At 43.3% G+C, this 16,296-nt stretch overlaps 1 protein-coding gene across 6 annotated transcripts in view; it reads left to right on the plus strand.

Moving 5' to 3' along the window:
- Nucleotides 1-16,296, plus strand: part of Ptpn13 (protein tyrosine phosphatase non-receptor type 13) — a 180,333-nt gene that overhangs the window by 102,529 nt on the left and 61,508 nt on the right. For 4 of the 6 annotated variants that reach the window (XM_050155706.1, XM_050155709.1, XM_050155710.1 and 1 more), the window contains 9 exons: nt 1,399-1,473; nt 1,590-1,764; nt 2,702-2,855; nt 4,947-5,085; nt 5,816-5,968; nt 7,998-8,180; nt 10,511-10,673; nt 15,445-15,859; nt 15,999-16,093. In XM_050155706.1, the coding sequence (XP_050011663.1) occupies nt 1,399-1,473; nt 1,590-1,764; nt 2,702-2,855; nt 4,947-5,085; nt 5,816-5,968; nt 7,998-8,180; nt 10,511-10,673; nt 15,445-15,859; nt 15,999-16,093 (1,552 nt within the window). The remainder of the gene's footprint in view (nt 1-1,398; nt 1,474-1,589; nt 1,765-2,701; nt 2,856-4,946; nt 5,086-5,815; nt 5,969-7,997; nt 8,181-10,510; nt 10,674-15,444; nt 15,860-15,998; nt 16,094-16,296) is intronic. The other 2 variants (XM_050155711.1, XM_050155712.1) reach the window with 1 other exon arrangement.

A 16,296-nucleotide genomic window follows, 5' to 3' on the forward strand; every position in this document is an offset into this window, starting at 1 on the left:
TCCTAGCTAGACTCAGTGGTGCTCCTGTGTATAATCCTAGCTAGACTCAGTGGGTGCTCCTGTGTGAAACACTAGCTAGACTCAGTAGGTCACAAAGAACAGATTTTCATAAAAGATCTGAAAGTAGAAAGAACATTAGTTGGGAAGAAGAAAGGGTTTGGGGAAGGGGGACAAAAAAGGGTAATGTGTGTTTTTGGGCCAAACTACATTATATGCATATATGAAGATGTCATGATGAAACCCATTGTTGTTTATAATTAGTATATGCTAATAGAAAGTTGTGATAGATATCCTAAGGATATCTATAGATGAAATTGAGATTCCACACTAGTTCTCATTGGGATCAAGCATCTTGTTTAATATTAGAATCAATATTTAGCTGCCTACATTATTTCATCAGTGGATTTAGAGCATCTTAACTGTACTTTTATGGCTTATATGTATACCTACACATGGTGTACATGCCTGTAATCTGTACACTCAAGAGACTGAGGCAGAAGGATCATGACTTTGAGGTTTGCTTGATTCTATTGTCAACCTGGTCTACATAACAAGATCATATAAAATGTACATGTATTGCCAGGCATGGTATAGTGTCCTTATAGTCTCAGCTACTTAGGAGGTTGAAGGAAGATCATTGTCTAGCAGTTTAGATCCAGTCTGGGCAGCATAGAAAACCCATCTCAGGAGAAATATTTTTAAAAACAAAAACATGAATAACATATGCATGATCCTTGAGAATAACTGACTTATTCAATATAATGGGTATTTACTTTTTAATAGTAAGAAGTTCATTAGCCCATAAATTAAGAGATGAGTTACAGAGTTCAAGGTTAGTTCACAAGTGCAAGAATGCTTCTGAGTACATCCCATCTCTCTGCACAGTCATTCTCAGACTGTTGGCACTGATTCTCTCTCTCTTTTGTAAAATTCTGTTATCATTATTATCATCATCTTATATATGGGTGTTTTGCTTGCCTGTGTGTCTGTTCACTACATCAGCTGGGTGCCAGTAGAGGACAAAAATAACACACTGAATCCCTGGAACTGGAGTTACAGAGGCCATGAGCTGCTGTGTGGGTGCAGGGCGCCGAGCTACAGTCCTCTTGGAGCAGCCTGAACTCCCGACTGCTGGCCCATCTCTCCAGCCCTCCTGTGGGTCTCTTTATAGTCTAGCACACCCACATGAGTATGTACACACACCGCTGTGCACAGAAAAACGTTGTGTAACGCGTGCTCCGTTTCCTTTGTAAGCAAAGCACAGTGTACTTAGCTGAACGTTTCTACATTTTCGTGGAGCGCCTTGTTCTGATGTACGATTTTCTTTATCCTTGTACTCTTAAAATAAGATCTAGGAGAAATAGTAAAAATAATTCGTTCTATCTATGTGACTTGCAGAATTTCTTTGGTCCTGAGTTTGTGAAGATGACAATTGAGCCATTTATTTCTTTGGATTTGCCACGGTCTATCCTCGTAAGTATTAAGGCACTTCTTTCCCTCTTAGAAAATAATTTGACTGGTTCTCTAAAAGCAAGTACAAATGTTACAGTGCTTCTTTTTAACAAATACCGTCTTTTTCCCAATGGTAGAACAAGAAGGGGAAGAATGAGGACCACCGGAGGAAAGTGAACATAATGCTCCTGAGTGGGCAGAGACTCGAGCTCACCTGTGACACCAAGACCATATGCAAAGATGTCTTTGACATGGTGGTGGCTCATATTGGCTTAGTAGAGCATCATTTGTTTGCTCTGGCTATCCTCAAAGGTAACTGCCTGTCTAATTCAGAGTTCAGAATGGAAAGCTGGCATCAGGATGACCTCCTGCACCTTATTGTGCTGGGCATCATTTGGGGAAAGACTAATTAAATAGGCAGGTCAGTGCTGAGAAGCAGAAGAGAGTTAGGGACATCCCCCAGTTCCTTCATTGTGTTTGTGAGGCTACTCCTGTGTCTGTGGAGACTTTTTTTTTTAATACTTGAGCTTTAAGAATGAACAGTTCTTCTAGGACAGCCAGGACTGTTACACAGAGAATCCTTATCTTGAAAAGCCTAAATAAATAAATAAATAAATAAATAAATAAATAAATAAATAAGCAAACAAACAAGACAACTCATTCTGCTGTAGAGTCACCCATGACTTCTTTTTGATCCTGGCTCATAATTGAGCAGGGTGGCCCAGCGGGTGGAAAGAGCTGCCCCACGCCCTGGGACTTGCTTGCCCTCCCACTGAACTACCCAGGTAATATTGTCTACCAAAAGATATTTTTGAGACAGAATTTCTATTTATTTCTTAAACATTCTGTACAAATCAGATCTGTGGAATAACCGTTCTATTAGTAAACCATAGCTAATATTTATAGACACAGTGGGCTTTAATTCTTGCCGTCCTGTCTGTTTCAGATCCATTTTGTCATTAGATTTTTACCACAGGCCTATAGTGCAGGACCCACCATTTCACACAGGGAAATTGATGTCTAGGTGGCAAAGGGATTTAATCACACAGGCAGTAACTGATGTGGCCAGGAGTGGAGTCCAGGTCTGTCTGATGTAGCCCTGGTTTTGAAAAGACCTATGCTCACTGAATCCAGCCATACGCATTACTCAGAGCCCCACTGTACTTCTGACAGAAAATTAAACAGAAAAGTAGACATCAAAGGACAGAAAACTCGATGCTTTCTGAATGCCTTTCTCATTCTGTTTCAGAGAATGAATATTTCTTTGTTGATCCTGACTTAAAATTAACCAAAGTGGCCCCGGAGGGATGGAAAGAAGAACCAAAGAAAAAGGGCAAAGCCGCTATTGATTTTACTTTGTTTTTCCGAATTAAATTTTTCCTGGATGATGTTAGTTTGATACAGTGAGTGCACAAGCTTTTCTTTATTCTTTCTGCCCCCGCCCCGTTGACCTCTTTGACCTGCTGGCATTGAACCGCTTGATATGGATCCAGGACAATTTCTTCTTCGTTTAAAGGAAATGCATTGGCCCCTCTTTATCCATGATTTTGCTGCCACTGTTTCAGTTACTAGTGTTCCTTCACGATCAGAAAACACTCTGTGGAAACTTTCATCAGTTTCCATTCATTCTATGTTATGTGCAGTTTTGAGTGTTGTGATGAAATCTTGAGTCACCCTTTACACCTGCCTAGGGCACGAGTTGTCCCGTCATCCTGTGTACCCATGCTGTATCCACCTTCTGCCTATTAGTTGGCCAACGGCACCATGTTACCAGATCAGCTGCAGTGGAATTGCCGTGTTTGTATTCATGTAACCACTACTTACTGTTGATTTCAAAGTGTAAGAGTGGGAACTGCAGCCCTGGCAGACCAAGGGGCTCAGGAGTAGGGACTGCAGCCCTGGCAGCCCTGGCAGCCCTGGCAGGCCAAGGGGCTCAGGAGTGGGGACTGCAGCCCTGGCAGCCCTGGCAGGCCAAGGGGCTCAGGAGTGGGGACTGCAGCCCTGGCAGACAAAGGGAGCTGTATAGTGCTTCTTTTAAGTGAGCAGGTAAAAGTTCTTGACCTATAAGGAAACAAAACATACTGTTAAATTCTCTGTTATCTGTGCTTAATCTCTTACTACATCTAATTGTAAGTTAGCCTTTATCCTGTATGTATGTACACTTAGAAAAATACAGTGTATGGGGTCTGGTACTTTTCATGACTTCCGACCTCCATACAGCTTATGGAATGTATTCTCTACAAATGAAAGGTGATGCCATTATTGTCCTTAAATTATTTCTTTCTTTTCTATTTTTTATTAAAAACAAATAATGATAAATTCCAATCACATTGTTCCCCTCCCCTAGCTCACCCCAGATCCTCCCTAGCAACCCAACTCCACACCCTTTCTCTCTTTAAAAATGGAAGCAAACAAAAGGAAGAAACACACAGATCCGTGAAAACAGAAAACAAAGTATACAAGCAAATGATCAGTAAAAAAAAAAAAAAAAAAAAAAAAAAAAAAAAAAAAAAAAAAAAAAAAAAAAAAAAAAAAAAAAAAAAAAAAAAAGCCCAAAAAAGCAGAATGAGAACAAAAATCTACAAAACACCATTGAGTTGGTTTTGTGTTGGCCATCTACTCTGGGGCAGGGCCTACTCTGCAGTATGCTTGCTGTACCCAGAGAGACTCCATTGGAGAAGCCAGTTTATCCTGTGCAGGCTGGGATCAATTACAGACAGCTCCTTAGGTCGTGGTGGGACCTCCCCGCTCTCAGCTCTTGGATGCTGCCTGGTTTGAAGCTGTGCAGGTCTTGTATATGCTCCAGTGTCTGTGGGTTCATATGTATAGGCCTAGTACATGCTCCAGTGTCTATGGGTTCATGTGTACACTTGACCTGTTGGGTGTGTATAGACCTAGTACATGCTGCCAGAATCTGTGGATTCATGTGTACACTCGACCTGTTGTGTATGTATAGGCCTAGTACATGCTCCAGTGTCTGGGTTCATATGTACACACGTCCTGTTGTGTATGTATAGGCCTAGTACATGCTCTAGTGTCTGTTCATATGTACACACTTCCTGTTGTGTATGTATAGGCCTAGTACATGCTCCAGTGTCTGTGGGCTTATAAATACACACATCCTATTGTATATGTTTGACAGTCTTTCCTTGGAATCATCCATCTTAGGATCTTTTCACCCCCTTTCCACATAGCTCCCTGAGCCCTGAGGGGAGGGTTTGCTGAAAACATCCCATTTAGGACTGAGTGCTCCAGAGTCTTTCCCTCCCTGCAGGTTATCCATCTGTGGGTCTCCATGTTAGTTCCCATCTACTCTGAGAAGAAGCTTCTCCGATGATAGACAGGCAAGGCACAGGTCCATCTCATAGTTTCTTGAATGCCTAAGAAAAGCTTAATGACAATATTAATTAGAACTGTTGGAAACTGTGTCTGTAATCAAGATCACCCCAGGGTTCAACATGACAAGGTGTCTCTGTGCACCCGTGTTTCCTCAGACACAACCTCACCTGCCATCAGTATTACCTGCAGCTGCGGAGAGACCTCCTGGAGGAGAGGGTGCACTGTGACGATGAGGCGGCCCTGCTGCTTGCCTCCCTGGCACTGCAGGCAGAGTATGGAGATTACCAGCCAGAGGTGGGAGTGGTTTTCTCTTCTGAGATAGACGTCGTGTTGGTAGATTTGTTTCTTTCCTCTTTATCTTTTGTTTTGTTTTGCTTTGTTGTTGGGAATCAAAGCCAGAGCATACTAGACAAGCATTTCCCACCAAGTTACATCTGCAGCTTTTGTTTTCTTCCTCTTATTGTTTGCCAAATCATGGTTGATGTCATGATTTTTTTAAAAGTCATTTTGTTCCTCAAAGTGCCCTGGCTCACTACACACACCCATCACATTCGTTGACTCAGTGTAATCACATAGTATGAGGTTTATTTTTATGTTTAAAATTATCTTGTGTTGGAGTTTAGGGCTGTCTAGCTTCAAGCCCTCTGCCTCCTGTGTTCTTGGCAATAAAGAAAGAGACTTAGTAGAGGAGATATTGGCCAAACAGGCTGGTGGACTCCGCCTGCCACACAGATCCACACAATGACAGACTGGGAACCTAGCAGAGGTCACTATGAGAAACTCTATTCAAAGCTTCATGTTCTTAAATGAAAGAGACCTAAGAGAAATCAGGAAACGAGAGACGGCCACCTTAGCATACCCTCGACTGTCTCCTCAAACTTGCTGATCAGTGCAGCTGTTCTGCCTTGCCGAGGAAGAGAGGGATGTGGTCTACAGGGAGAAGTAGAAGAATCTTGACTCTTGGAAGAGGCTTCACGCCAAGATAGGCAAATGGAGCTGCTCACCATGGCGTTCTTCCTCCCAGGTCCACGGCATGTCCTACTTTCGCCTGGAGCACTATTTGCCTGCCCGAGTGATGGAGAAGCTTGATGTATCCTACATCAAAGAAGAGTTGCCCAAACTGCATAACACCTATGCAGGAGCCTCTGAGAAGGAGACAGAGCTAGAGTTCTTAAAGGTAAGTATGTGAGGTGAGCAGTTCTAAGCAGTGCCACATTGTAAACGGAGACTGTGCTTTCATTCTTGGTCAGCCAGACCCGAATAATCACACAGAAACCTTATCAATTACAACAGTGTTTGGCCGATGTCAGGCATATTTCTAGCTAACTTTTATGTATTAAAACAACCCATTTCTATTAATTTGTGTATCTCCACAAGGCTGTGGCCTGCTGACAAGGGTCCAGCGTCCTTCTCCCTTGGCAGCTACATCGTGTCTCTTTGACTCTATCTTCTTTCTCCCAGCATTCAGTTTAGTTTTCATCGCCTAGCTCTATTCTGTTCTACCGTAGGCTGAAGGAGCTCGTTTATTAACCAATAGTAGTAAAACAATTCACAGCATACAGAGGGGAATCTCACATCACCACATGGTCAAAATGAGCAAGAGTTGGAGGACAAATCTAAAAGTTAGGGTGCAATATCTGACCCTTTGCAGCCTCTGGCTGATTCCTGCATAAAGCTGCGGCAGTGTCATTCTCTGTGAGGGAGAAAATGGGGCTCAGAGAAAACATGCTGTTCCACGGTTAGTAGCACTGTGAGGGACAGAACTCTTACCTGAACCCGTTTTTATCTGGCTGTTAATTCCACGTCTTTATCCTAGTCCACACTCTCAAGAATCATAAAGAAGGAAGAGTGAGTTTGGTTACTGAGTAGTTGTGAGACTGAGTTCACGCTCATTCTGGAACTCCTTGCTCTTGATTTTAAGTTGTGAATTAGTTCTTGTTCTAGATGACAGCTCGTTCATGTAGGCACAGAGGTGCAGAAACCTTGGCTCTCAGTTTGAGCTTGTCATCAGCTCCTTGCGAGCCTGCATGTGAAGTGATCTGTGATAGAAAAGATAGAGCTAAGTAAGTTCCAGAGTAGGAAACATCTATTGAAAGAAGCTTTGAGAACATGCTCCAGTGCAGCCGCCCAGGAAGAATGCACCTGTTTGCTGGTCCGTGGTGCAGAGAACAGCACGCCTCAGCTCCACAGAGACCCAGGAAGAAACTTGATCCACTGATTTATAGCATCCTTAACACAGATGTATGGTAAGAAAGCCAGAACAGGTTGTTCTGTTTGAGTCACATTTAAAGTCAAGCTGTGAACTCAATTTTTTGTAGCCATTGTGTTCAGTACTTGCAAGAGCTAAATGTAACTAGCAGCATGCATCTTTAAAGGAAGATAGATGTAGCTTTACCACCTCCCTGCAGGCAGCACACATCCTGTTCCACCTCGTGACTTGTTCTTTTCTGCCTTTTTCTCCTTAGCCCTTAGGATAGGTGAAAATGATGCAGCACTGGGCTCTTTAAAGATGGTTTTAGACTATTCATTTTTACTGTTATTTGTGTGTACACTCAAGCATGTGTGAGTGCAGTTGTCCATAGAAACAGCAGATGTCAGAGCCTCTGGAGCGGGAGTTAAGGCCATCATGAGTCGCCCATGGGTGCTGGGGACCAAACTCCAGCCTTTTGCAAGACAGTGTGTGATCTTAACCACTGACATCTTTCCAGCCCCAGCATTATAATTTTAATTTTTCTTTCCTAATTATGTTTTTTACTGACCATTTTCTCATGTTTTATTTTCCATTCATACAACTTTTTTGTTGTGTGTTCATAAATCTTTTCCAACCTTGTTTACACCTGACTGTCAACAAAATATGTTTTCATTACGAATTACAGGTACCAATCCTTTGTTGAATGCATGTTTTACATATACTTACTTCTCAGTTGGGTTTGTCTTTCTACCTTGTCATTGTCGTGACCATGTTTTCAGTTGTTCCTGCCATGACTTATTGTTGCCTGCTGGTTCTTTTGATGTTTCTCATGGCCCATCTAAGTATCCTAGGCCTGACCTAAGCTCACAAAGCTCTTGAGGTGTTAGGCACTGCACCCCTGTGTTTAGCCGGTGCTGTATTGTGGGTCCTGCTGAGAAGCCTGACTGCCCCCTGAGCAGTTGACCCCGCCCATCTCCTCACTGTGTGTGGACGTACTGTCTGTGTGTTCCAACAGGTCTGCCAAAGGCTGATAGAGTACGGGGTTCATCTCCACCGAGTGCACCCTGAGAAGAAGTCACAGACAGGAATCCTGCTTGGAGTCTGTTCCAAAGGCGTGCTCGTGTTTGAAGTCCACAACGGAGTGCGTACCTTGGTTCTTCGCTTCCCATGGAGAGAAACAAAGAAGATTTCCTTTTCAGTATGTCCATTTTAACTTCCTCTGTTATATTTTCAATTGGTGTAGTCAATTTAAATTACGACATAGTTATTAATTTTTCTTAGTAAACTTTAGTACGACTTAAAGCTCTTTTTCTTTTTTAGTTATAGGTGGTCTTCCTGAGATTTTATTTGTTTCTGTTTTTTCTAAAGCATAGGATGCATTCCTAACTAGTTATATGCTCAGTTAACTTGAGTTAAAGTACAACCAAGGTGAACTTTCTGCTCATGAAAACTCACTCTACAGCCATGTCCCTCACCTGGAGCCATCCCCTAATGTTTCTAGGTTAATGATCTTCCTTCTAATAAACCATGCCACACTCAAGAGTGATCTCTCATCGTGCCTCTTACACGAGTTGCAGACGTTCAGGCACCTCTGAATTTTGCGAGCTCGGCCCATGGCTTCCTGCAGCTTTAGATTTTAATGTCTACTCCATGGTGATGAAATTAGAAAAGTAATTTTTGCTCTGTTTTTGTTGTTGTTTTTCAAGACAGGATTTCTCAAGCCAGCACACTGTCTAAAATATCCCTTTTCCTAATCACTCTGGACCTATACCTCACCTCGAGTAGGCTTCTGTGTCCTCTTTCCTCTTTGCCTTTGGCTGTTGATCCTGCAGCTCTTTTTAGGATCGTCTGAGTAGATTCTGCCTCTCGTGTTGACTCTGAGCAGTAGATTTGTGGCTGTGCACTTAGTGTCTTTCAGAACTGCTGGACAGGGGTTGCGTGGTGCGTTTGTTAGGAGAAAAGCACCCAACTCCCCGAACAGTTCCTCGGCGTGCCCATAGTCAAGATTCTGGCTTGATGGTACTGTTCTTTTAGCCCGTTCTAAAACTTGATGGGTTTCCTTTTTAACAGAAAGAAATCGGCTTCAGTCCCAGAGGCTCATTAGCAGCTGTTTCTAACTCAAATTTAAGAAGGTTTCTCTGTTTTATTGCATTTATTCTAATTTAGTTCTATTTTGGCATTCTATTTACAGTGTTTATACATTGTTTTTTCATTATAAAGATCTTTAATATAAATCTATGTAGGAAAGGTGACACTCTTATAACTTTGGGCTCCTATTTATTAAGTTTGACTTTTCTGTGCCTATTTCAACGTTTTGAAGAAAAGCTAAAAGAGGCTAATTTGCATAATGGGTAATAGAGTGCAATCTAATGGCATATAAGTAAGACCTGTCATTTGCCATGACCCCTGCCTGATGATGCCCAGGGATTGTCTGCAAGCCTCAGCACAGGCCATGGGTTCTGGGAAGCCCTCTTCTGTAAGATATATCTTTCAGTGAACAGCAACCAGATAAAATTGATTTTTTTTTTTAATTTTCCTACTTTTCTTGACTTTTGAAAATTAGCATCTCTAAGTGCTAAAGAACTCAGTGTCTCGGGTTCTGTCATCTTTCTCTCTGTGTTCACACATTTGCTTTTTTTTTTTTTTAATCCCCTTCTGGCTCTTTGTCTGAAATACCGTGTGGGGACACTGCCAAGACTGGTCTTGAGTTCCTAGACTCAGGTCATCTCTTGCCGCATCACACCCTGTACTTGTGCAGACAGGGGCGTACCACCCCTGCCCATTTTCCTTAACTTCCCATATCCACCATCCTGGCCTTCATATCACCCAGATTCTCCTTAACTGAGTCGTAGCGCTCACCATTACTGTTCATTTGAAAACGCCTTATTCCCTCCTTTATGGAGTAGGATGCACAGCTCTTACCGTTTTTATTGACATTGTAAACATTCCTATCAAGTCAGTTATAAGCATTGTTATCTTTAAAAGTTACTTCAATCTGGGAGGAACATGTTCAAATACAGACTTCCCTGAATACCATCTTATGTAACTCTAGATACTTTTTTTTTAAAAAAAAGATGTGTTTATTTCTATTATGTGTGTATGAGTGTTACCCTGCATGAATGACTGCTATCTGTGTGCAGTGCCTGGAGGCCAGAGGAGGGCATCAGATCCTCTAAAGTGGGGTTCTAGCTAAGTACTAGGTGGTAAGACCTGGTCCTCTGGGAGAGCAGCCTTCTCCCTTGAGCCTTCTCTCCAGCTCCTACCCCCAGGTAATTTTTAAAATTTCCTTTGATAATGAATGGGACACATAGAAGCTACAATTGCTGAAAGTGATGGTTACTAAATTTGTTTGGATATAGAACTATAGTTCCTATATTTATATTTGTATGTGGTATCAGTTAAAGCACACTCACACATAATAATTGAAAATATAAATATCTCTACTTACTGTTTGTAGGTTAGAATATTTGGTCATGTAAAGTCCCAGGAAAGCTTCCTAGTTACAGAGACCTCTGATTAATCTTACAGAAAAAGAAAATCACCCTTCAGAACACATCAGACGGAATCAAGCATGCATTTCAGACGGACAGCAGTAAGGCTTGCCAGTACCTGCTGCACCTCTGCTCTTCCCAGCACAAGTTCCAGCTGCAGATGCGGGCACGGCAGAGCAACCAAGATGCCCAAGACATTGGTAAGTAGAGTGGGCTGCATCATGTGACTTCAGGATACAGGCATGATTTTTGCCACAAGTTCTAAAAGAAACTCACAGACTGTTTAGTGTGAAAACGTAAGGGTACCTCTTGGTGAAATGTCGAAATTAAGTCTGTTGTCACATCAGCTCTCTGTCCACTTGGAAGACAGTGCTGCAGATGAGCATAGACTCTTTAAAAAGTGTATAAAAGATGTAAACATGTCTTAGTTTATAACTATGAAATGATTATTCACGAGTTTTTTGACTTCATATGTATGTATTTTCCCTGAATGTGTATCTGTATACTTCCTGTGTTCAGGGCCCACAGAAGCCCAAAGAGGGAATCGGGTTCTCTGGAACTGTAGTTACAGATGGTTTTAAACCATACTGTGTGCTGGGAATCAAACCTGGGTCTCATGGAAGGGCAGCTAATGCTCCTAACTGCTGAACCATCGCTCATGGTACCACAGGGTATACCATGTGGGCTCTACAAGTACACATCTACAAGAGGAAGGTCTCAGCTCTGAGCTCTGGGGAGGTAGGTGATAGCTGACTTTGGTTTGGAGATCCGTGTGGGAAAGAACAAGGGCAGGATACAGGCAGGTGAAGAGGCCACCCTGCAGTGAAGTCGGGCATTTGAACAGCAGATCTAGCACCTGCTAGTCACATTTGAGATCATCCCTATCTGGTGGCTTTGATAAGTAACCACAGCAACCAGGACAATAGGTTTTCAGCTGCAAACACAATCCAGCTCTATACAGAAATCTATCAGAGCTGAAATACTGAAAGCTAACCCTGCATAACAACATGTTGAAGTTAAGGTGATTTGAAATCACTTCTTTCTGCTAAACCCCTACAGGCTTAAGTGGGTCTCTATGAAGCATCTGAGTGAAGGGTTAATAGCACACACTGGTAACACATGTTTCTGAACTCTTCTGGAGCTTTTATTTTGAAATCTTATAAAAGTTTCCTATAGCATTGAGTGGGATGCCAACTCTTAAGTAGATGTTTCTCACCTCTCAGGATCAAAGGGGAGACCATGTGTTCCCCTAACGTAAGGTTCTAGGAGCTGATGTGAACCTGCAGAATCACAGTCTTTAGAAGTTGGGTCACTTGAATCTGCATTTTCATTTAATTTCCTCATATATAAGTTTTAAAATATGACAGCCATGGCTATTATCACATTACCTTTTATTTTCTACTTTGCTTCGCTAAAACTTGTCTATGCTTTTATATTTTTTTAAAGTACAACAAAGTACCACTGATTAAAGGTATCAGCATTGCTACTTGGATCAATGTTCAATACAAACTGGAATTGAACAGTGAGCGAGCATATCTTTATATGTGACAGAGCAGGGGGAATCAGAAGACGAGAGTGTGAAGCTGGTCCTTTCCTCGGTGTCTCACATGAAATGCAGCTTGGGTATCCAACATTTAAACTTTTTGGGCACCAGAAACGTTTCTAATTTTGAAGTTTTTTAAGAGTTTGGAATATCTGCAAACACATAAGGATATGCATGTGAGGGATGGAACCTGACTTTAAGCAGGGTCTGTTATGTCTTGTCTTCACACACGTGGACCCGCAGGTGAGTTTATTCTCAGTGTTCTGACTGAGACGTCAAATGAAGCTGAGCACCGAGTCTCTTCCTGAAATGTAGTGATGAGGCGAGCAGGCCTGCTTTTCATCCTGCCTGGCTCCCGCACGGCTAGCTTAGCCCCGGAAATAATAACACAGAAACTGTATTCATTTAAACACTGCCTGGCCCATTATCTCTAGCCTCTTACTGGCTAACTCTTACATCTTGATTAACCCATTTCTAATAAATCTGTGTATCACCACATGACTGTGGCTTACTGGCAAGATTCTAGCCTCCGGCAGGAAAGCCATGGCTTCTGCCTCACTGCCTTCTACCCAGCATCCTATTCTGTCTACTCTGCCTAACTAATTTTCTGTCCTATCAAAAGGCCAAGGCAGTTTATTTATTTAACCAATGAAATGAACACAAAACAGAAGACCCTCCTACATCACTGAAATGTCTGTGCACATGCAGTCTCAGCTCTTAGAGCATTTTGGATTTGGGGTTTTCACATTAAGGGAATGGTTGAGCCTTAGTCATGCATGATTCTCACCTCCAGTAAAACAGCTTATGCTCAAACCAGACTGCTACAGACTCAGAAGGCTCAGGCACACTACAAAAGCTGGCTCAGTTCCTCCATCTGTAATGTTACTGTCACAGCGATAACCTATGTATCAAAAGGTCATTGCAGAGTATAGATGAGTCCATACCTGTATGGATTAAGGTGTCTGGAAAGACAGGGTTGAGGACATGGAGTTGAGTGGGAATGTGCTTGCCTAGCATATACAAGGCCTAGGTTCAGTCCTCACCACTGCCCTGCCAGTTCTCTCTCCCACCACTCAGCAATAGTGATGCCGCTGGTCCTTGTAGTGAGAATGGCAGTATCAGCCGCAGCAGGCGCTGCACTGCTGCTCTGCTCTGTGCTTCTGGACCTCATACCATGTACCATGCAGCAGGAGCATGGCCGTGTGTGAATGACCTTAGGAAAGAACTGAGTTTTCAGAGTCTCATTTTCTTTCTCGATAAGAACAAGCACTCTGAATATTTCACAAACTCAGTTCCAGATTTCAAATAGCAAAATATCCTTTACTCATGGAGAAAACACTCCAGGGTGGTATTGTCTATATGCCTTCCCATATCTTATAAAACCTTCAGAGGAATTATGTCCCACTTTGAGTTGTGTTAGAATTAGCCATGTTCTTATTTACCTGTCTGGACTAAACAAGTGGAAATTCCTGGCATAATCCACAGGAGATTGGTGGGCATTCATACTAGAGAATGCTGGTTCTATAGAGATCCCTAGAGGTCATTAAGTCCCGGTTTTCCAGAGAAGGAAATAGGTGGAGAGTAGAAAGTGTCTTTCCTAATTAGATGGTGGTGAGAACCCATTGTGGGGTGCAGTGTTGGTCTCCTCGCCCCAGCTTTCTTTCATAGAGCGAAGAAATAAATCATGCACTTAGCTCTTACATTAAACAGTAAGTACTAAGGAATAACAGTATATGGCGTCTGTCTCCCAAAGAGCCTACAGCGAAGTCAACGGCATGAGGTAGTAAAGGATGCTGAGGAGTATGAGCAGGAGCAGAAGCAGATTAGAAGGCGCTGCCGCAGGCTGTGTGTGAAGCCAGCAAGGCTGTAAGCTCCCATCGGAAACCCGGCGGTCGTGTTAGACTGCAGCTCCTGCTGTCTTCCCGGAGCTGTTGGTGTGTGCAGGAGAGTGTTCCAGTAAAAGCAGTAGAACCGATGAGGTCAGCCGTGGTTATACTCGTGGCCCATGGCTCTGTGAGGCAGTGAGCTGTGGGTGGATTGGAAAGGACCAGTCCTTGACAAGCTCAGCAGACAGAACCTATGGAACTGGTCGCCATTGTTGTGCCAGTGTTGTGTGTGGAGGTGTTTGCTACCGTTGAGTTGGTGTTTCCTTCTTAGATGAAGGAGTATAGAAATACTGTTATCCACTCCACTAAAAACCCTGTAGATTAAGATGATTCTTGGAATTCTTCAGTACACACAAAGATCTTGAATTCCACTTCCATCATAGAAAGCAACCACTGTTCCCCTGGTGATAATGAGGCATGTTAATTCAAGGTTCATTCTGATGCATGAATATTATCTTGGAAATTATTGAAATAAGTGAAATATAACATTTTCCCAGCTATTTGACATGCTTGTCACACTTTAATACAGAGAAAGTATACCCTGATAGGCCAGTTAGAGTGGGACCCAGAGCGTGGTTTGAGATACGGTTTGCCTAACTCACAAACAACAACATCATTTAAAGCTCTGTTCCTAGGTCTTATCTGCATGTAAAGCAGTGGCTTTGCTAATAGCTTCAAATGTCAGAACACTGAAGTGATGTAGAATAACCAAGGGCTTGGCCTGAAGTGTTTCTAAATTTAGCTTCCAAAAGAAGGCTTTTGACCTTCCTTTATTAGAAGACAAAATCTCAGCCTAGACAGTCCCTTGCTTGTAGACACAGAGGGGAGAAGCCTGGGGCTGTTGACTGTCCCTGGCTCCGGTGCCTCCTTCATCGTGAAGTGGAGATGGGAAGGAGGGGTTGGCACAGTGGTGTACTAGCATGAAACCCGCCCTGAGGGTGTTTGGCTTATAACAGCATTGCTGAGCTACAGCGTATGCAGCATACAGTTGTGGTGTGTTCATCTCACTGGTTCTGTGAATCCAGAGTGGAATGCCATCTTCTCCATCTGCAGTCAGCTTCGTAAAAATGAAATTATAATCAAGGATTCCTTCTCTAGGCAAAGCTCTCTGCAAAGCTGCTTTGTCAGACTCAACCCATCCTGCTCCATCAGCCCTTCTCCCCATTCTGAGTTTGATGGTATTTCAGCAGAAACTCTAAGAGGGTTAGAAATTTTGTTGTCAGCGTGGAAAGCCACAAGGAGTCTGGGGTGTGCCGGCCTAAGTCACGAACATCACAGGATGAAAAAGAGTTGGTAGGAGAGATAAGAAATGCTTGGTCCAAGACTGGTGAAAGCAAAAAGGATTTGAGTGTTGTACGGACGCCAGGACCCTCTAACTCCTTTTTAAAACCCTCAGTTGCCCACTTTGACAGTGCCCAGCTAGTGCTGGCAGTCGAGACGATTAAAACGTGCGTGCCCTGTGTTGCCTGTTAAATCGACTCTTCTCGTAAAGGTACTGACTGCAGTGTTTCCATCGTGTAAAGCAATCCTATTTCCTTGTAGAGAGAGCTTCGTTTAGGAGCCTGAGCCTGCAAGCAGAATCTGTTAGAGGATTTAATATGTGCCGCGCAATCAGCACTGGCAGTCTGGCCAGCAGCACCCTCAACAAGCTTGCCGTCCGACCCCTGTCAGTTCAAGCTGAGATTCTGAAGAGGCTCTCCTGCTCAGAGCTGTCGCTTTACCAGCCACTGCAGAACAGTGCCACAGAGAAGAATGGCAGAGCTTCATGGGAGGAGAAGCCTAGAGGAATGAGTAAATCCTACCATGACCTCAGTCAGGCCTCTCTCTATCCTCATCGGAAACAGGCTGTTAACGTGGAGTCCCTACCGCCAGCCTTTGCGGAGCTGGTGGGAAAACCACTGTACCCAATGGCGAGACCTGACCCAGAGTCCCTGGCAGGAGTCACAAAGCTTAATAAGTAAGAGCATGCTTGACTAACCCACAGCCGAGACTGGGAGTCCCACGCCCGTGCCCTTGTTTTTGTTTAGACTTTTGTCATTTTCTCCGTATTCTTTTACACTGACACTTCCCCTCCTGCCTTCCTCTTCCCTCTTTAGTTCAAAGTCTGTTGCCAGTTTAAATAGAAGCCCCGAGAGGAGGAAACAGGAATCAGAATCATCCAGTGAAGACCCTGGCCAAGCGTATGTCATAGGTCAGCACTACCAAGCTCTCCTGCTTTCTCCCATAGGGAAGTGAACAGAACTTTGCTCGTTACCAGCCCGTTGCTGTGGATTCTAGTTTTCATACTGCGAAGATTAAAATGCCTCAAGTAAAAGTCAGTCCCTGACGGAACCCGGGACTGCTTCACGCCCGTACAGCTTGTCTCCCTCTTGATCCCGTGGCCCTGGGCCTAGA

This window comes from Alexandromys fortis, unplaced genomic scaffold (assembly GCF_014885135.2).
Source record: "Alexandromys fortis isolate MF-2015 unplaced genomic scaffold, M_Fortis_MF-2015_v1.1 scaffold_87, whole genome shotgun sequence".
Lineage (NCBI taxonomy): Eukaryota > Metazoa > Chordata > Mammalia > Rodentia > Cricetidae > Alexandromys > Alexandromys fortis.